Source organism: Rhinoraja longicauda, chromosome 38 (assembly GCF_053455715.1).
Source record: "Rhinoraja longicauda isolate Sanriku21f chromosome 38, sRhiLon1.1, whole genome shotgun sequence".
Lineage (NCBI taxonomy): Eukaryota > Metazoa > Chordata > Chondrichthyes > Rajiformes > Arhynchobatidae > Rhinoraja > Rhinoraja longicauda.
The window spans coordinates 10,369,887-10,391,911 of NC_135990.1; the positions used below are offsets into that span (position 1 = coordinate 10,369,887).

Consider the following 22,025-nt stretch of genomic DNA (forward strand, 5'->3'; position numbering starts at 1 on the left):
AGATTTTTGTTCTTTTTCTTTTAAAATGTTTCTGCAAGTTTCTGCCGACTAAAATGGCGCCGTGACGCACTACGTTTTTTAGGGTCGAGTGGTCTATCTTGCTCCTTAGTATCTTTGCTCTTGACCGTCCCCACTGCGGCACCCTAGTTGCTGATTGAGGCACGCACTTCAACCACACTGCCTAAAGCCAATAGCTAGCCCCTTGTGGGGACTTGCTGCCATTGGGTGAGAGGCTGTTGTCTTGACACCATTTTGCGTAGCACTCTACATCCTTCCTGTGCTCAGTCTTTTTTTGAGATCGGCCCACCACAGTGGTGTTATCTGCAAACTTGTCAACTGTGTTAGAGCAGCATTTTTGCCGCAAGGCCGTGAGTGTACAAGGAACGCATCGGGACACCACTGGGACACCACTGGGTTGAGAAATATTGTGGAGGTGGTGTCACCTACATTCTCTGATTGTGTAAGAAAATAACTGCAGATGCTGGTACAAATCGAAGGTATTTGTTTCACAAAATGCTGGAGTAACTCAGCAGGTCAGGCAGCATCTCGGGAGAGAAGGAATGGGTGGCGTTTCGGGTCGAGACCCTTCGGGTCTCGACCCGAAACGTCACCCATTCCTGAAGACGGGTCTCGACCCGAAACGTCACCTATTCCTGAAGAAGGGTCACGACCCGAAACGTCACCCATTCCTGAAGAAGGGTCACGACCCGAAACGTCACCCATTCCTGAAGACGGGTCTCGACCCGAAACGTCACCCATTCCTGAAGAAGGGTATCGACCCGAAACGTCACCCATTCCTGAAGACGGGTCTCGACCCGAAACGTCACCCATTCCTGAAGAAGGGTCTCGACCCGAAACGTCACCCATTCCTTCTCTCCCGAGATGCTGCCTGACCCGCTGAGTTACTCCAGCATTTTGTGAAATAAATACCACCTCTGATTGTGTTCCATGCATCAAAGTCAAGGATCCATTGGCAGAGAGGAATATTGACTCTCAGTCCATGAGTTTAGAGATGGGTTTGGATGGGATTGTGGTGTTACGGCGAAATGCGTGCAGTGTTTTCGGAAAACCTGGGTAGAAATCTGCGGTGTGACACAAAGTGCTGGAGTAACTCAGCGGGTCAGGTAGCATCTCTGGAGAAAAAGGATGGGTGACGTTTCAGATCGGGACTGTCCTTCAGATCTGAGGTTATGCACTAAGAATTAAGGGAGGCAAGAAAAAGCTTAACTAGAAGATGATGCTTAGCCAATATTGTGCTTGAGAGAAGTGGGGTGGGATCTGACCTCTTTGCTTAACATTTGTGTAAACCAACATTTGCAGTTCCTTGTTTTGCCATCTGTTGATTGCTTTTGCCTGGACAGCAGCAGAGGTATTATAGCATAGAAACATAGAAAATAGGTATTTATTCACAAAATGCTGGGGTAACTCAGCAGGTCAGGCAGCATCTCAGGAGAGAAGGAATGGGTGACATTTCGGGTCGAGACCCTTCTGCAGACTGATGTCAGGGGGGCGGGACAAAGGAAGGATATAGGTGGAGACAGGAAGATAGAGGGAGATCTGGGAAGGGGGAGGGAAGAGAGGGACAGAGGAACTATCTAAAGTTGGAGACGTCATTGTTCATACCACTGGGCTGCAAGCTGCCCAAGCGAAATATGAGGTGCTGTTCCTCCAATTTCCGGTGGGCCTCACTATGGCACTGGAGGAGGCAGAAAGGTCAGACTGGGAGTGGGAGGGGGAGTTGAAGTGCTCAGCCACCGGGAGATCAGGTTGGTTAAGGCGGACTGAGCGAAGGTGTTGAGCGAAACGATCGCCGAGCCTGCGTTTGGTTTCGCCGATGTAAAGAAGTTGACATCTAAAGCAATAGGTAGACATCTAGAAAATAGGTAGTGCAGTACAGCACAGGAACAGGCCCTTCGGCCCACAATGTCTGTGCCGAACATAACGCCAAGATATCGCAACGTTTAAGAAACATTTGGACTGGTACATGGATAGGGTAGGTCTAGAGGGATATGGACAAAAGCAGGCAGGTGGGACTAGTGAAGATGGGGCATATTGTTCGGCATGGGGAAGTTGGGCCGAAGGGCAAGTTTCCATGCTATAGGACTCTATGTACTATTCTCCTCTGCCTGTACGAAATCTATATCCCCCCCCCCCATTTCCTTCCCATCCATGAGACTATCTAAAAGCCTCTTAAGCACCACCATCGTATCTGTCTCATCACTGCCCCCGGCAACAGGTTCCAGGCATCCACCATCCTCTAGGATCGTGATTAAGATTTGCATTTGTGGAAGGAAGGAAGGTACGGGCAGCCCAGCGTTCAGACTCTGGTGGCTCAGTGTGTGGAGTCAGATTGAGCTTGGTTGATCATCCTCCTAGGTGAAATGAAACCGCAGCATTTTAGATGATCGGGTCGTGAATCACTGCTGCCGCAAGACCAAAGATACTAGAGGAACAAGATAGACCACTCGACCCTAAAAACCGCAGTACGTCATGGCGCCATTTTAGTAGGCAGAAACTTGCAGAAACATTTAAAAAGAAAAATAACAACAATCTGTGAATTGATAGATGAGATATATTCTGCATTTTAATGGTATCATCACACATACTGTTCCCCCAAAACACTGATTACACTGTGAGAGGCATAACGAACGGTGGGTTTTGCTTACTAAAATGGCTCCTTTTGCGTACTACACTTCAGTATATGCGATTTCAACGGAGTGGTCCATCTTGTTCCTCTAGTATCTTTGTGCAAGACCTCAGGATGGTCAGTGTTGTGCTAAGTTTCAAGTATTGAAACGTTTGAATTTTATCCCAAATAAATAATTGTAAAATTGCATTCAAGAGAGAGCTAGATAGAGCTCTTAAGGATAGCGGAGTCAGGGGGTATGGGGAGAAGGCAGGAACGGGGTACTGATTGAAAATGATCAGCCATGATCACATTGCATGGCGGTGCTGGCTCGAAGGGCCGAATGGCCTCCTCCTGTACCTATTGTCTATAAAAATCATTTGTAAAACTTGTGTTTTTAAATTTGTGGAGTCGCACATCATGGAATTAGCCCCAAGAAGGTGCCCCATCTATGCTAGTCCCATGTGCCTCAGTTCTGCCCATATCTTTTAGCCAATGAAAAAGATCTAGACATTTCTGTTCTATAAATCAGCCCAGTGTAACCTGCTTGGTTGCAGTCAGATTTTGAAGTCCCCAAATTCATTTCTAATTATGAAACATCTTGTGCAGAGATCACGTCACCCATTCCTTCTCTCCCGAGATGCTGCCTGACCCGCTGAGTTACTCCAGCATTTTGTGTCTACCTTCGATTTAAACCAGCATCTGCAGTTTTTTTTCCTACACATGAAAAGTAATCTGCTGTTTTGATCTCCCTTTGAGCCATGTTTGGATGTGGGGGGTTTTTAATAGGTGGCTTAAAAAGTGAATTGCCCTTCTTTGAACTTTGTCATTCTAATTAGTCTTTGAGGCGTTTTTACAACCTATTTCACATTTTTGCTTGCTATATTTACTGGAAGTTGCAGAGTAGAGAGAGTTACCTGCAGGCAATTTTATATTCGGTTTAAATTAGCCAACATCTTTTCATATTCTTTGATTTTTTTTTCCATGTAAAATAGAAACTGGGAAATCAGGAAGCAGGAACTGCAGATGCTAGTTTAAACCGAAGATAGACACAAAAAGCTGAAGTAACTCAGCGAGTCAGACAGCATTTCTGGAGACAAGGAATAGGTGGCGTTTCGGGTCGGGACCTTCTTCAGACTGAATCACAAGCCATCCAGAAATGCTGTCTGACCCGCTGTGTTACTCCAGCTTTTTGTGTCTATAACTGGGAAATCAATATTGAAACAGTCAGTATAACACGGAGCTGAGTACAGAGCTTGTGTAAAAGGTTTCAGCCTGAAGTATTATTGTTTGGTAATCTTAATGAATCTCCTATCGAAGGTATCACAAAATGCTGGAGTAACTTAGCGGGTCAAGCAGCATCTCGGGAGAGAAGGAATAGGTGGCGTTTCGGGTCGAGACCCTTCTTCAGACTGATGTCAGGGGAGGGGGCAGGACAAAGAAAGGATGTAGTTGGAGTTAATGAATCTCCTAAATATTTAAGCGACTTAATATAAATCATATGTATAGGAAAATAACTGCAGATGCTGGTACAAATCAAAGGTATCACAAAATGCTGGAGTAACTCAGCAGGTCAGGCAGCATCTAGGATGGGTGACGTTTAGGGTCGAGACCCTTCTTTAGATTGATGAAGGGTCTCGACCCTTCCCTCTGTCCTAGATGCTGCCTGACCTGCTGAGTTACTCCAGCTTTTTGTGATAATATAAATCATAGCTCCTTGATGGCAATGATCCTTTAAGTTGAGTAATGGAGTCGTACATCATGGAATCAGGCCCTTTGGCCGAACTGGTCCGTGCCTACCAAGATGCCCAATTTATGCTAGTCCCATTTGCCTGTGTTTTGCCCATATCCATGTGAACTTTCCCTATCCATGCACTTGTCCAAATGCCTTTTACATGTAGTTATTGTACTAGCCTCAAATCATAGCTCTGGCAGTTCATTCCATATACCTACCGCCCTCTGGACAAAGTTGCCTCTCAAGGTTACTGTTAAACGAATGTTGATCATTTTAATTTTGGATGAGATCCAAAATTGGCTTAATTTTAATTAGTTCCCTTTCCAAATTCCAGTGTCAGGAGGCAGGGGAGGTGGAGAAGATAACAATTAGAGGGGAAATTCACTTAAAAGAACAAAGTTAATAATGTTTGGCCCTTTAATAATGTTAGAGCAATGACACTTTAGATTAGTTACCGCTTCAATTACCTTCCAGTTGGCAAGCATACATGCTCCGACAGACTTGGTATTCAAGGGTTAATCTCCCCCGTCTTGCTTCAATGTTATGTGCCAGTTGCTGAACACTTTGTTTTCTTTTAATTGCCATTCACTATTGCAAACTGTGCAAAGAAATAACAGCAATTGCGAAAATAACCCCTGAAATCTTGACCTGTTTTTAGTTTAGAGGTAGAGCGAGGAAACGGGCCCTTCGGCCCATCGAGTCTGTGCCGACCAGCGATCCTCGCGCACTAGCACTAGGGACAATTTACAAATCTTGCCAAAGCCAATGGACCTGCAAACCTGTACGTCTTTGGAGTGTGGGAGGAAACCAGAGCATGCGGAGAAAACCCACGCGGTCTCTGGGAGAATGTACAAACTCCGCACAGACAGCAGCGGTAGTCAGGATCGAACCCGGATCTCTGGCGCCGTGCACTCTCGTAATTGTACCCAGATTAAAGGAGGTGGTGGACCACCAGTTACTGCAAGATGAGGGGTGGACCTGCATCCTCTCTTGGGATACAGAAACGCTCCAAAATGCCCTGACGGATCTTCCAAGTTTGAAAGACCAGTGTAGTTGAGAGATACAGCGTGGGAACACCGAGTCCATGCCGACCACCCCGTACACAAGCACTATCCTACACATTTGGGCGCAGCGGTAGAGTTGCTGCCTTACAGCGAATGCAGCGCCGGAGACCCAGGTTCCATCCCGACTACGGGCGCCGTCTGTACGGAGTTTGTACGTTCTCCCCGTGACCTGCGTGGGTTTTCTCCGAGATCTTCCGTTTCCTCCCACACTCCAAAGGCGTACAGGTTTGTAGGTTAATTGGCTCGGTACATGTAAAAATTGTCCCTAGTGGGTGTAGGATAGTGTTAGTGTGCGGGGATCGCGGGTCGGCGCGGGCCCGGTGGGCCGAAAGGGCCTGTTTCCGCGCTGTATCTCTAAACATTAGGGACAACTTACAATTTTTACCGATGCCAAATTAACCTACAAACCTGTATGTCTTTGGAGTGTGGGAGGAAACCGAAGCACCATGGTCACAGGGAGAATGTACATACTCTGTACAGACAACACTGTGCTGCCCCATGTTATAGTTTGTTAAAAAGCTTAGAGGCTCCACGGATCAATTAATTTAATTTAATCACTACTTGACTCACTCCGACCTACGCGAGATAACCACATATGCGCAGTAATCAACCAGAACCAGAAACATAAATGAATTTAGCATTAATGAGTAGGAAAATAACTGCAGATGCTGGTACAAATCGAAGGTATCACAAAGTGCTGGAGTAACTCAGCGGGTCAGGCAGCATCTAGGAGAGATGGTGAAGAAGGGTCTCGACCCGAAACGTCACCCATTCCCTCTCTCCTAGATGCTGCCTGACCCGCTGAGTTACTCCAGCATTTTGTGATACCGAGCATTAATGAGTGGTTCTGTGTTTAAGTTATTTTTGTATCATTGACAGCTTTCAACAGCTGCACAGTACTCTCCACTAGAATTGTTCCTGATGTCTTTACTTCTCTTTTCTTCCCCCACAGAATGTAAAGATGTGTATTTCCTGCACCAGCAAAGCTGTGTGGATAATTGTCCAGATGGTTTTTACAAAGGAATCGGCGATGGCCCCCTGGAAAACAACATTGTCCCTCCCAAGGTCTTGACTTGCGTACCTTGCCACGCCTCGTGCCGCTCCTGCAACGGCCAGACCCCCTACCGCTGCCTTTCCTGCCTCCCGCACTCGCGCTACAACAGTGCTGACATGAGCTGCTCGCTTCAGCTGCAGGTCAGCAGGGAGTCCCCACTGGAGGAAGAGGAGGTAGTTGAGCCCTTAACTGTGTCCCACGTCCCTGTCTGGTTTGCACTGACAGTCTGTGCCTTTATCATCATGGTCTTTTTTATAATATTTATAGTTCTTCAGGTCAGGTCCGGATTCCAGTTCGGCAAAGTGAAGGTCTATACGCTACAAAATGGGAAAGGGATTATATCGTACAAAGGAATTTCTGACTCCTGGAAGGATGGCGATTTATCCGAATCGGATTGCGATGAATTTGATGTCGAGGGCCAAAGTGAGAGAATTGCCTTTATAAAGAAAATACAGAGCGTCCTCTAATCTTCTTTCAGCGCATCCTCTAACTAATGAAGGGTTATGTTTCTATCGATGTCATGGACTTTCAGGGAAAGGTGTCTTTTGGGGAGAAGAGATCCACACACTGACTTTTGTCTGGAACATGGGTATTTGGGGCAACGCGACATGGTTCCCTGTTGCTGAACTATTAATACTGGAAATTGGGCATTTTTCACAGCTTTTAACTGAGGTAGGTTAGAGCCTGTAGTTCCTTGCACGATTTGGTCAGAAAGATTGAACGGTGATGATGGAAAGACCCCATATTACCTGTGCCCCCAAAAAAAAAATATTTTGAAAAGTGACCTGGATCAATTGAAGTCATTGAATTGAGGAATTTTTATTACAGTTTGGAAAATTTTAGAATCATTTTAATCACCTTGAAAAGTGCGGACGTGTTTCTGATATTTGGCAGGTTTTTTCCCCCCCGTGTGCTGTGTGCAATAGTGAGCGTTTCAAGGGGTACTGTTTTTTGCACTTTAACAAAAACAAAATTTTTAAAAATCCACCCCTTAAAACTCTCACTAGAGTTAGAAGTAACAACTTTTACAACCTTTTTCCTCTGTATCTTCCCCTCTGATTCACGTGGAGCGCAGCATATTATGGTGTCCTGGTCTGTGCCGAATCACGGCTTGGATCAGTTGAAATTCTCGGGGCTTGGGAAGGAATCCATCAGATTTGCTCCTGCTCAAAGTACACACGGATGTCGGTCGGACTTGGTCTTGTTTCAGCTCAGATGATAGCACTTGCCAACTGAAGATCAGCACTGTAAGCCCCTGTGGTACTGTTATCCTGGGGGGTAGGGACGGGGGGGGGGGGGGAAGGTCCACCACTGGTTTCCCGGCATCTGATGGTCTGGCACCTCCTTTAATCCGGACAAGATTACCAGAGCACATTTGGAATGGAGGACATGCATAGACAGCGATTATTCCTCAACAGTACCGCCACCTCAGGTGGGGGCTGTCGACAGAGGTTTTGTGGAAGTACAACCATCTGAAGATGAAAACCCACCACAATATGGGGCAGATCTTGTGGCCTGATTGTGGCCCTCCCAGCAAGATCTGGCATTGTAGCATCCTGGCGCACGCTCTGACCTCCAGTCCCTGCCTTACTGACGGGGCAATCGCTGTCCTTTCCTGTCAGAATTCATACTTTGTGTAATCTCCAACAGGGGAAAACCTCCCGCTCAATTGGTGACCGAGATCGAAGGGTTGTGCAGTAAATGAAAACGTTTCACGGGGTGTGATTTTGAGCGCAGTGCTGTGACACCGTGTTTGGGCAGAAGGGTCAACTGAAAGATCTGGTCATTTCCCAGGGAGCAGCGTACCACTATTCCACAGGGTACCACCTCAGTAATATTCATTGCACTTCATGCAAACTACTGGGTGGTCGATGCAACTCTCCTCAAAAGCACTTTGTACAGATGTTAATTCCTACTGAGCATCCAATTTTCCAATAGCACCTCTGTTGTTTTATTTCAATGATGGGTTATAATGAAGGGATAAATATAAGGTTCATGATTTGTCTTGGTAAGGATATGCTTGTGTAGGTGGCCAAAGTCAGGCAGGTTTCAATTGAACGCTAAATGTGATTTAAAACGGTTGGAATCCCATGTTCTTAACTTTCTTTTGCAGTAAGCCTGATATCCAGGAATTATAGATAGAATTTAATTTTGTTTAATCACATTATTTCAACTATGCAATGTCCAGAGGCGACATTGAAATGGCATTGTTGCCATTGAAGGAATGATATTCCTGATAGTGGGTTAGATGATGCTTTTTCACTTTTGGTACCTAATCCAGAAAGGTCTGGACAGATGGAACCTCCATTTGACTTTGTAAAATCTGACTGCTCGCTAGCTTGTTAAATCGGCAGCATGGTTTGTAGGCCAGGGTGAGGAGCAAAATGTCACCAGCAATGCTGTTCTGGAACTCCCCTCAGCATCTGATCTGTGCTGTACCTGCGATTGCCAGGGCAACATGGAGGAAATACCACGGTCTAAATGCCGTACCTGCCCTCAGTTTGACCACGGCAAAGGACCTTCTACGATGCCAGCTGTGCATCTGAGAGTGCAACCATCACTTCCCATTCTGAATGTGAAGTCCACAGATTTGTGCCTCCGATGGGCAGCCACAAAATGTCGCCTTTGAGATGTCCTGTACAGTTTTGTAGTGCTTCTACCTCATTAGCTAAGTTCAGACGACAATATTTTTTTCCCCATTTACCTTTCGTGCCTCCTGGCCTGAGGGGAATTTTCTGTGCTAAGATTTGTGGCGAATAGCTGTGAAAAATGCTTTTCCTGTGAGAGAGTCTCGACAAAAACAACGAGCACAAAACACCACCAGCTAGATGTCTTCTTCAAAGTGCGGTTGCTAAACAGAAATGGGAGGTCAGAACTTTGAGGCAGAGACCCTCCTATCATCAAAAACCCCTCTCAGGGTGATTCACTGATAACTCAGTACTTTCAGTGCGGCAAAGTCTCAAGAATCTTTTCTTTTTTAAGTTTCTTTATTTTTGATTTTATAATGTATCAACAATAATGAATGAGATCGATGAAATAGTGAACGTTTTAAAGAACGTTCGAAAATCTTCCTCAGAGCTTGGCTGGATCTGCTGTATGTGATGTGTAGTTGATGCTTTGTCTCTCCGATTGGGAAGCGAGGAGTTGGTTAGTTTTATTCTTTGGTTTGGCACGGGACTTCTTTAAAATATTGTCACTGATATGGCACAGGACACAATCAACAGACCAATTTTCCCAGTTTATCACCACATAAACTCCCACTATTATCCACAGCACCGTCCCCCACAGCACTGTATCCTGGTGTTTCAAGGTTTACTGTCCAGAAAGACGGAAGCTACATTTAATGCACAAGCCTCAGGCTTAGTCCCCGTTGTATCTCACACACTTGACGCACATCTCAATGGCCTGAGGGGAAAAGATGCCTTTCACAGACGGTGAGTCAGCTATTACAGGTTTCACCTGAGTCGAGTATTTTATGTTTTGCAAGTTCTTTCATTGTCGGGTGTGGTCGAAGAGGGGAATGAGTGGAAAGCACATTCACTTGCCAGCAGATAGGAAGAGTTCAGATGGACTTCAACAGCTGGAGATTTTGTTTATTAACTGGGCTGGGGGATAATACTTTAGCATGTGGGAAATTAGATTTTATTCCTTGGGATAACTTTGTAAATTGGGAGTGATGTCTTCAGTGAAACACTACGCCTGGATCACCACTTTGTTCTGACAAGCCAAGTGAAATGGTGTGAGAGGTTGGACTTGTTTGAAGTGTTTCAGAGGCTGTGAGCTGTGCAATAAAACCCCAGAGCCCCATTGACCAAAGTGAGTCAGAGTCCATGAGGTCCATCAGGCGGGTTCCCCAATGTTTCTGCTCCTGATTGGAATTGATGAGTTGGCACACGTGGACATCTGTACCCAGATCCTCTTGTGTTCCCTCCAGTCAGTGGCTGTTGACTCATTGGCCGTTCACATGTGGATGGGACATTTGATGTTCAGGTTGTACAACCAGGGAGAATCATTGGGAAGGGAAATGTCCTTTGGGGGAGATTGGAAGTCACTTTATTGTAATGTTCAAACCATGATGAGTAGATGGTGTATCAGCCACAGCGTCGTTTCACTCAGTTGGTGGAGTTTGATGGTATGGAAGTAACCTGTGCAGGCCTGAGTGGTTTCACATCCTTGCGAGTAAGTCATTGTTATCTCCTGACTTTGCACTATTGCACAATTCTCTGTCTATCGTGAAAACCAAGCACTAACACTGTGGTGCAACGCCATTACTGAGTCGTTAGTACGGCTGGATCACTGTGGCTTCATTGAACATGTGACTTTTATTTTAATAAAGCAATATAATTGTGGGCCTTGGATGTGGGGCAGGCGTATGGTTGTCAATGAATTCGTAAGAAGTAATTGTAAATTGTAATATATATATATATATATATATTAAACCTTAAATTGATAATATGCAACTTAAAGTGTAAAAGAATTGAGCAGTGTGTGTGTGTGTGTGTGTGTGTGTGTGCGTGTGTGTCAGGGGAGTCCCGCGTTGATTGTTTCATTACTAAGTTAGCTGTGGAGACAAAATGGCGTTGCCTATTCGGCTGGTATGTTTGCAGTGCTCTGCGAGATACTTGTGTGGGGATTTGGAGGAACAGGGAGCAGAGCCTCACGTAAAATGGCGTGGCAATGCAGCCATCTTGTACGGGTGCTCCCTGAAATTCTTGCACCAGCCTTGCTCCCTGAATCCCACCCCCCTGCGCTTCATCCTTTGGCATTGGCTCGTTGTCGTGGTTGCTGAGATTCCCTCGGTCTCTGCTCTGATTCCTCTGTTTCCCTCCGGTACCTTCTCACTGTCCAGCAACTCCACATTCCGACACTTGTCAACGCACTTTAGACTCGGGTCTGTTTCACTGCCGAATCCCAGATGCCCCACTCGGCAAACCAGCAACATTCTGGGGCCACTTGTTCCAGCGTTTGGCTGTAAAAGCAAGCCCAAATCTACCCAAAGGCAGACGCAAAGTGCAGGAGTAACTCAGCGGGCCCGGCAGCATCTTCTGAGAAAAAGGATGGGTGACGCTTCGTGTGGGGACCCTTTGGTCTGAACAAAGGTCCTGACCCGAAACTTCACCCACCCTTTTCCTCCAGAGATGCTGCCTGACCCGCTGAGTTACTCCTGCACTTTGTGTCTATCTTTGGTATAAACCAGCACCTGCAGTTTGTTTCTACCCACATCTATCTACGTACTAAGTCGGAGGGAAATAGCTGATCAAATGTTTCTTATTATCACGATTTTGGTGAATAGGTTCTCAAGTGTATCAGGATATGCAAAAATTAAGGAATACATCAACCTGGTCTCTGACCTCTTTGCACCAGTTCTTTGTTAGTCTTCTGTGTAAATGCTATAAATTAGTCCTAGTTAACCCAGAGTATCAGAGGCTCCATTAATTAGTTGGAAATGTACAGGTAATCATTTAGTTTCTCGCCTTCCCGATGGTTGATTATCACTATCAGACTTTGTCTAAGTCTAACTTTGACAACTTTGTTCAACTGTGTTAAGAACAAAGTTGCCAAAATGTTTGCACATTTAGTTGGAGATTAAGTACGGTTTATAGTTGGACCTCATTGGGTCCTGCCCGCCTCTTCCCCCTTCTACCCACACACTGTAGTTGCACTGCACTAATATATTTAATCATTCCACACCTTGTCTTATGTATTAACTGCAGTGCCCAGAAAGTAGTCACTAAATCGAATCTCAATTGCAGTTAAAAGACTGTTCCAAGGCTTGGAAGGTTTATCAGGAAGCCACCAGCTATATTGGCCAGAAGGACCTACATTTGAGCAGAGTAATCCCAAACAACATGGGACCACAGGTCCCTTGATGGCACTGAGGTTATTCATTCAGTTAGGAGTGGAAAGTGAAGATCCCGTCTCTATTATTGTCCCGTGGCCTCTGTTGCGGAGTGCGTGCGTTGAATATTGAAGAGCACATTGGGGCTGCAGTGTCTGTGGTGCCCAATGATCCATCAGTACACGGGTACATGAGCAGGCAGTGGTGGAGAGAACATGCCCATGGACTATTGAGCTAGTGTCAAGCCTTGTGACAGAAGCAAAGAGATTAAGGGAGGTGTGGGGTGAGGGAGGAGGTGAAGGGAAATGTCAGCATCTAAAACCATTCACAGATACTAAAATGTAAGGGCTATATGTACTCAGTTACAGTCTTATTCCACAGTGCATTGCACTACAACCACAGATGCTGAATGCTTGCTGTGATGCAAAGTCCTATCGCCATTATGCTGATATTCTGGGTGATTTACTAAGATAAGTGAACAGACATATTTTTGTACAATATTATATAGTACACAGTAATTTTCTTGTAATATAAAAATGGCTTAAAACAAATTACTCACTATTTAATGGATGTGGAAATCTTGTCATAGATCTACTTAAAGAAATTAAAGACTTTTCCAAAGCAAAAAGGTGTTTGTGTTTTCTTTCTTCTCTTGTGTCTGAAAGTTTGAATCTCTTGGAGAGAACACAGTGAAGCCTTGCGAAGGGTCTGGACCAAGACATACAATGCTGGAGTAACTCAGCGGGACAGGCAGCATCTCTGGAGATTCCATCCGACACGGGGTCTGGACCTGCTGCATGCCAAGACTTGCTATACACCGCGTGGTGCAGTACAGTGCAGTCACAGATGCACTGCACTGAAGCCAGGGACCCACGATGCCAGCCCAAGCTGGTAGAGACACCGCCTCACAGCGCCAGAGACCCGGGTTCGATCCCAACCTCGGGTTCTGCCTGTGTGGAGCTTTCACGTTCTCCCTGTGACCGCGTGGGTTTCCTCCGGGTCAGGCAGCATCTCTGGGGAAATGACCAATCTGCAAACACACCCTGAAGTCACAAGGTGGATGATCAAGCCTAACTGATTCCCCACCTTACACACCTGTGGTAACAAAATCATTCCTTGTTTCACAAGTGTGCACGTCTGGTTAACAACCCAGCGTCAAACAGGAATCGGCTTCTCATCGTCTTACACAACCATCTGGAGCAGAGCTTGGCCAAGAGTCTTGTAATTCTTGTGTTGAAATTCATTTCTGTGATGGGTGAGTAAAAGCAGAATAATTGGACTGGTGGACGGTCATAGTGGGGCAGCACGGTGGTGCAGCGGTAGAGTTGCTGCCTTACAGCGGTAGAGATGCTGCCTTACAGCGGTAGAGATGCTGCCTTACAGCGGTAGAGATGCTGCCTTACAGCGGTAGAGATGCTGCCTTACAGCGGTAGAGATGCTGCCTTACAGCGGTAGAGTTGCTGCCTTACAGCTGTAGAGATGCTGCCTTACAGCGGTAGAGATGCTGCCTTACAGCGGTAGAGATGCTGCCTTACAGCGGTAGAGTTGCTGCCTTACAGCGGCAGAAACCCAGGTTCCATCCTGGACTAAGGATGTTGTCTGTCCGGAGTTTGTACCTTCTCCCTGTGACTGCGCAGGTTTTCTCCGAGTGCTCTGGTTTCCTCACATGTTCCAAAGATGTGCAGGTTTGTAGATTAATTGTCCCTCTGTAAATTGCCCCCAGTGTGTAGGGAGTGTTTGAGAAAGTACTAGCAAGTGCTAACGGGTGGTCAGTGTGGCCGAAGGGCCTGTTTCCATGCTGTATCTACACTGATCAGCCAAAACATGACTTGATGAGCCAAAACATGATGACCACCTACCTAATATGCTGTTGGTCCTCCGTGTGCAGCCCCATACGCAGCAGGGTGCGATGCACTGTGTATTGTGACACATTCCTCCCGTGACCACCATTAACATTTTGCTGTGACTTGTGCCACAGTCGACCTTCTGTCGGTTCGGACCAGACGGGATAGCCTTCGTTGCCCTCGTGCATCGATGAGCCTTGGGCGCCCAACACCCTGTCTGTCGCCGGTTTGTGGTTTGTCCCTCCTCGGACCACTGTCGGCAGGTACCACTGCTGACCGGGAGCACCCCACAAGCCTTGCCGTTTCAGAGATGCTCTGACCCTTGTCAAAGTCGCTCAGGTCTTTACTCCTGCCCATTTCTCCTGCATCCAACACGTCAACTTCAAGAACTGACTGTTCACTTGCTGCCTAATATATCCCACCCCTTGACAGGTGCCATTGTAACAAGATGATCAATGTTATTCACTTCACCAGTCAATAAAGATGAGTAGATGGGGTGTAGGAAAATAACTGCAGATGCTGGTACAAATGGAAGGTATCACAAAATGCTGGAGTAACTCAGCAGGTCAGGCAGCATCTAGGAGAGAGGGAATGGGTGACGTTTCGGGTCGAGACCCTTCAGATGGAGTGCAGATTTGCAGTGTTGATGTTTCCTGGTGACTACCCAGAGTCACGGCAGCCTGTGCTGCATTCAGATGGCAAGCTGGCTTTCCCGAGAGGACTTTGGCCGAGTTCCAGTGGCTGTGGTCCATGGGCCTTGGCCAGAGCCATCGGCCAAGCTTTGGGAAAGCACTTGACAGAAGCAGGGATGGACATGTTGGAAACATAGACAATAGGTGCAGGAGTAGGCCATTCAGCCCTTCGAGCCATTCAATATGATCCTGGCTGATCATCCAAAATCAGTACCCTGTTCCTGCTTTCTCCCCATATCCCTTGATTCCGTTAGCTCTAAGAGCAACATCTAACTCTCTCTTGAATACATTCAGTGAATTGGCCTCCACTACCTACTCAGCGGGTCAGGCAGCATCTCTGGAGAATATGTTTTGGATCGGGACCCTTCTTCAGGCTGCCTTCCTCTTCTTCCTAAGATGGACATAAAATGCTGTTGCAAAGGCGAACTCTTCAGACTGGTTTATCACATTTTGTTCCTGACCCAAACGTCACCTATTCATGTTCTCCAGAGTCGTTGCCTGACCTGCTGAGTTACTCCAGCATTTTGTGTCCATCTTCGGTATAAAGCAGCACCTGCAGTTCCTTTCTGCACATGCTCCTTTCCTCCCTCCCAGACTTCCCTTTTTGTAAACCAGCATCTTCAGTTCCTTGTTTCTACATTCTGCTGTCATTTCAGATTTCCCCACACAAAAACATTTCTTCTTAGAAGCATAGACATAGAAAATAGGTGCAGGAGTAGGCCATTCAACTCAGTATCCCGTACCTGCCTTCTCTCCATACCCCTGATCCCTTTAGCCACAAGGGCCACATCTAACTCCCTCTTAAATATAGCCAATGAACTGGCCTCAACTACCTTCTGTGGCAGAGAATTCCACAGACTCACCACTCTCTGTGTGAAAAAAAACGTTCTCATCTCGGTCCTAAAAGACTTCCCCCTTATCCTTAAACTGTGACCCCTTGTTCTGGACTTCCCCAACATCGGGAACAATATTCCTGCATCTAGCCTGTCCAACCCCTTAAGAATTTTGTAAGTTTCTATAAGATCTTCTGCTTCTGCTGCTTGAAGAAAAGACACAGAGTGCTGGAGTAACTCGAGCAAAGTCAGGCAGCGTCTCTGGAGAACATGGATGGGTGGCGTTTCAGTTCAGGAAAACAAAAAGGTGATAAAATCAGTGTGAAGAGGGGTCCCGACCTGAAACGTCGCCTCTGCATGTTCTCCATAGATGCTCCCTGACCTGCTGAGGTACTCGAGAACTCTGTCTTTTTTTTTGTAAAACCAGCATCTGCAGTTCCTTATGTCTATATAGAGTTAGATAGAGCTCTTAATGATAGCGGAGTCAGGGGGTATGGGGAGAGGGCAGGAACGGGGTACTGATTGTGAATGATCAGCCATGATCACATTGAATGGTGGTGCTGGCTCAAAGGGCCAAATGGCCTCCTCCTGCACCTATTGTCTATATTCACTGCCCACTTGAGACAATTTTACAACTTACTGCAGCCCAATTAACCTTCAAACCTGCACGTCTTTGAGGTTTGGGAGGAAGCTGGAGCACCCAGAGAAAACCCACGAGGTCACAGGGAGAACGTACAAACTCCACACAGACAGCACCTGCAGTTGGATCGAACTCGGGTCTCTGGCGCTGTAAGGCAGCAACTCTACCGCTGCGCCACCGTGCCGCCCTAACAGATGATATCCAAACAGATCAGATAATACTACAATAAATACAATCGAGACAATCTCAGGGAGATCAATTGGGAAGAGACGAGTGCAGAATATAGTTCTCAGCGTTGTAGCGCATCAGTTTAGAAGGATGAGAGGAGATCTTATCGAAACGTATAAGATTATTAAGGGGTTGGACACGTTAGAGGCAGGAAACATGTTCCCAATGTTGGGGGAGTCCAGGACAAGGGGCCACAGTTTAAGAATAAGGGGTAGGCCATTTAGAACTGAGATGAGGAAAAAAAAATTCAGTCAGAGTTGTGAATCTGTGGAATTCTCTGCCTCAGAAGGCAGTGGAGGCCAATTCTCTGAATGCATTCAAGAGAGAGCTAGATAGAGCTCTTAAGGATAGCGGAGTCAGGGGGTATGGGGAGAAGGCAGGAACGGGGTACTGATTGAGAATGATCAGCCATGATCACATTGAATTCAAGAGAGAGCTAGATAGAGCTCTTAAGGATAGCGGAGTCAGGAGGTATGGGGAGAAGGCAGGAACGGGGTACTGATTGAGAATGATCAGCCATGATCACATTGAATGGCGGTGCTGGCTCGAAGGGCTGAATGGCCTCCTCCTGCACCTATTGTCTATTGAGTTGCCGAGACGTATAAGGTACCCCCGACTAATCTGCAACAAGGAAGCTGACCCGAAAGAACCTGGCCTAGTGTGGAAAGTGGGACCTAAACGTGCAAGTAAGGTTGTTTCAGAGTTCCTCCAAGTTCATGACTGACACAGAAAGAGCTGTGACTTGTGTTTAGGTTAGTAAGAGCGAAAGGGAAGTGGTGTGGGGAACAGAACCAAGCTTGCTAATGCTTCAGTTTCCCAGCTTCCGAAGGGTAGCAGCTGCCCCGAGCTGAGGTCAGCAGATTCCTTGGCCACTTCCCTTTGCCGGCTGGTCTTCCACTCATTCAGGGATTGTCTCAGAAGCTTTTTCAAACTTGCAAAAAAATTGCCTGTTCCTAAACACATTCAAGGGCAGCTCGGGGTTAGAAACATAGAAACATAGAAAATAGGTGCAGGAGTAGGCCATTCGGCCCTTCGAGCCTGCACCGTCATTCAATATGATCATGGCTGATCATTCAGCTCAGTATCCTGTACCTGCCTTCTCTCCATACCCCCTGATCCCTTTAGCAAAAAGGACCACATCTAACTCCCTCTTAAATATAGCCAATGAACTGGTCTCAACTACCTTCTGTGGCAGAGAATTCCACAGACTCACCACTCTCTGTGTGAAGAAATGTTTTCTCATCTCGGTCCTAAAAGACTTCCCCCTTATCCTTAAGCTGTGACCCCTGGTTCTGGACTCCCCCAGCATCGGGAACAATTTTCCCGCATCTAGCCTCTCCAACCCCTTAAGAATTTTATATGTTTCTATAAGATCCCCCCTCAGTCTTCTAAATTCCAGCGAGTACAAGCCCAGTCTATCTAGTCTTTCCTCATATGTAAGTCCCGCCATCCCAGGGATCAATCTGGTGAACCTTCTCTGTACTCCCTCTAAGGCAAGAACGTCTTTCCTCAGGTTAGGAGACCAAAACTGCACACAATACTCCAGATGTGGTCTCACCAAGGCCCTGTACAACTGCAGCAGAACCTCCCTGCTCCTAAACTCAAATCCTCTTGCTATGAATGCCAACATACCATTCGCTTTCTTCATTGCCTGCTGCACCTGCATGCTTGCTTTCAATGACTGGTGCACCATGACACCCAGGTCACGTAGTTCAATTAACTCAGCGGGCCAGGCAGCATCTCTGGTGAAAAGGTCTAGTTTCCAGACCCGAAACGTCACCCATTCCTTCTCTCCAGAGATGCTGCCTGTCCCGCTGAGTTACTCCAGCTCTTTGTGTCTACCTTCAGTTTAAACCAGCATCTGCAGTTCCTCCCTACACATACTCAAGGTTAGTTTATTTTAGAGATACAGCGTGGAAACAGGCCCTTCGGCCCACCGAGTCTGCACTGACCAGCGATCCCCATTACACTGGACACACTAGGAACAATTTACAATTATTTTTCTCCAGAGCCAATTAACCGGCAAGCCTGCACGTTTTTGGGGTGGAAGGAAACCGAGACACCTGGAGAAACCACAGTGTCACGGGGAGAACGTACAAACTCCCTACAGAAATCGTTCCGCTTATTTACTTCTTCTTTCTTTCGTATGTCAACTACAACAATCAAAAGTGGCAATTGGTGCTTCAGTGTTAGGCAGTTGACGCTTTGCTGCAAATTTTGCCAGTTCCGTAGAACTACCCAGAGGACGTAAATCAGCTCCCACGCCGTTTATTTACTGTTGTATGTACAGTGAAATGTTTTGTTTAGTTCATTGTCATACTGTAGCGACCATAGAGAATGGTCCAGGTCGTCGAACCCTCGGATTGGCCAGCGAGGTCACGTGTGAACGCGATCATGGGGATTGGTCCAGGGAGCGACATCGCTGATTGGCCAGCGATGTCATGTGCGCGTTTGGCGCCCGAAATAGCCAGTTCGGCGAAGTCTTCGAAGAAGACAGTAAGTTTTTGATGGTTGTCCTTTACCTTGTTGTTTAACTCTGTATTCGAATATTGCGGCTGCAATAAACTTCCTTTACAACCAACAAGTTTTCGGACTCGCCATATTGGTGACCCCGACGTGATCTGGACGATCACCGACTAAGCAGGAACCCGACGCCTCGTTGACGATGACCGCGCCGGGCACACCGGAGTTAAGCGCGGAAAGCGTTCACCTTCCGTTGTTTTGGACGCACGCACCGCAAGCTTGGTTTATCCACACCGAAGCTCGATTTCACATAAAGAAGACATCGGACGAATCCACGATGTACTACTACCTCGTCAGCGCTCTATCGCCGGACACGACCAAGCGCGTGATGCGGTTCATCGTGAATCCACCTGCGGAAAGCAAGTACGAGGCCATGAAGAAAGTATTACTGCGAACCTTCGGGTTTAATAAGCATGGTGGTGCGGCAAGACTTCTGCACCTACCGGATCTTGGAGACCAACTGCCTTCCGTCCTCATGTCCGAAATGATGATGCTAGCCGGTGAGCATACGGATTGCCCTATGTTCGAACAGGCATTCCGCGAGAGACTTCCTGAGGATGTCCGACTGCTGCTCACGGATTGTTCTTTTAAGGACCCCGAAGCATATGCAGTGAAAGCGGACGCGCTCATAGCGGCAAAAAACAAGGCAAGCGGTTCGATCAACAAGGTCTAGACATCAGTGACCACGCCACAGCGATGGCAAGATGGCGCCACGTCTCCCGCCAATTCTCCGAAAGCCCGCCAAAAAGATCCGCACAAGCGCGGCTGGTGCTATTATCACCTACGATGGGGTAATGAATCCCGCAACTGTCGTTTGCCTTGTACCTTCGCGGGAAATGCCTCGGCCGATCGTACATAGGGGCAGTTACGATTGGCCAGAACCGGCGCCTCTATGTCCATGATCGATTCACGGACACAGAATTTTTGGTAGACACGGGAGCCATCGTCAGCATAGTGCCGCCGACCGACCTCGAAACCAGATCGGGTCAGACAGGTCCCACCCTCATCGCGGTTAATGGCAGCCCAATTCGCACTTTCGGTATACGGAAGATGTCCCTTGTGTTAGGCCTCCGCACGTACGAATGGCCATTCATCATAGCCGACGTCAAACAAGCGATCCTGGGCGCAGATTTTCTCTGGGCTTTTTCACTGGTCCCTGATGTCCGCGGTAACGACCTCCGACCCTCAGCCGAAGATGAGCACGTCGCTCCGACAATCGCCTCCTCGCCCAGCCCTACTGTCCAGGCCATCGTCGCGGCCCCCGACTCGTACGCTGAGATTCTGGCAGAGTTTCCAGAGCTGCTCATTCAACGTTTTGACACGCCTTCGGCCAAGCACGGCGTGGTCCATCACATCCGCACCGAAGGCCCTCCCGTTTTCGCTCGGGCCAGGAGACTACCGCCAGACAAACTGGTGGTGGCACGGGCGGAGTTCAGGAAGATGGAGGAAATGGGAATTGTCCGTCAGTCTGACAGCCCGTGGGCCTCGCCGTTACATATGGTCTCCAAGGCATCTGGGGGGTGGAGACCATGTGGCGATTATCGGCGTCTCAATGCTGTCACCACGGCTGATCGCTACCCCATACCGCACCTACAGGACCTTTCATCTGGGCTGGAAGGAGCGGTGGTGTTTTCCAAAATCGATTTGGTGCGAGGATACCACCAGATCCCGGTGCGACCGGAGGACATACAGAAAACTGCAACGATTACTCCGTTCGGGTTGTTTGAATGGTTGCGTATGCCTTTCGGTTTAAAGAACGCGGCACAGGCTTTCCAACGACTGATGGACTGCGTGGGCCGGGGTTTACCCTTTTTGTTTATTTATTTAGACGACATCCTGGTTGCCAGCCCCTCAGTGCAGGAACACCAGGCCCACTTGCGGACCGTTTTCCAGCGGCTCCAAGACCACGGGCTCATAATCCAACCCTCCAAATGTCAATTCGGCCTTCCTGCTCTTGATTTTCTAGGGCACAGAATTACCCCTGCCGGCGCCTCCCCTTTGCCCGAGAAGGTGGAGGCTATCCGGGCATTTCCTAGGCCCACCACAGTAAAAGGACTACAGGAGTTCGTAGGCATGGTTAATTTCTACCATAGGTTCGTTCCGGCAGCGGCGCGAGTCCTGCGCCCACTTTTCCAATGCCTTGCAGGTAATCCGGTAGAGTTGATATGGTCCCCGACCGCAGAGTCGGCTTTTACAGCAGCCAAGGCAGCTTTGGCAGACGCCACCATGTTGGTCCACCCGAGCCCCTCCGCCCCCACGGCCCTGACGGTTGACGCCTCTGACGTGGCGGTGGGTGGGGTTCTGGAGCAGCAGGTCGGTGGCCGTTGGCAGCCTTTGGCGTTTTTCAGCCGGCAACTAAATTCGGCTGAGCTGAAGTATAGCGCATTTGACCGAGAGCTTTTGGCCCTCTATTTAGCTGTTCGTCATTTCAGGTACTTCCTTGAGGGCCGCCCATTTGTGGCATTTACGGACCACAAGCCATTAACATTTGCTTTTGTCAAATTGTCTGACCCATGGTCGGCCCGCCAGCAGCGGCACCTGACTGCTATCTCCGAATTCACCACCGATGTCCGTCATGTCGCGGGTAAGCTTAATGCCGTTGCTGACGCCCTGTCTAGACCTGCTTTTCCCCCTATTTCGGCGGTGGACTGCGAAGTGGATCCCCAAGAGCTTGCGGAGGCACAGCTCCTAGCGGATACCGCTTCGGCATACCAGTCCACCACTTCGGGATTGAAGTTGGCCCAGGTAGCTTGTGGGTCAGAAGGCACAAAAGTCTGGTGCGATGTTTCTCTTCCCCGTCCCAGGCCAGTAGTACCGCCCTCCCTTCAGCGCCGGGTTTTCGATGCCATTCATGGGCTGGCGCACCCGTCCATCCGCTCCACCTCTGCTTTGGTAGCGGCTCGGTTTGTCTGGCATGGCCTATGGAAACAGGTAGCGGGTTGGGCGC

At 47.8% G+C, this 22,025-nt stretch overlaps 1 protein-coding gene across 1 annotated transcript in view; it reads left to right on the plus strand.

The window, feature by feature from the left end:
- Window positions 1-12,936, plus strand: part of LOC144610907 (furin-like) — a 125,993-nt gene extending 113,057 nt beyond the window's left edge. Inside the window, exon 15 of the mRNA XM_078429897.1 lies at window positions 6,378-12,936. Coding sequence (XP_078286023.1) covers window positions 6,378-6,946 — 569 coding nt within the window. The 3' untranslated portion in view covers window positions 6,947-12,936. The remainder of the gene's footprint in view (window positions 1-6,377) is intronic.
- The last annotated feature ends 9,089 nt before the right edge of the window (window positions 12,937-22,025 follow it).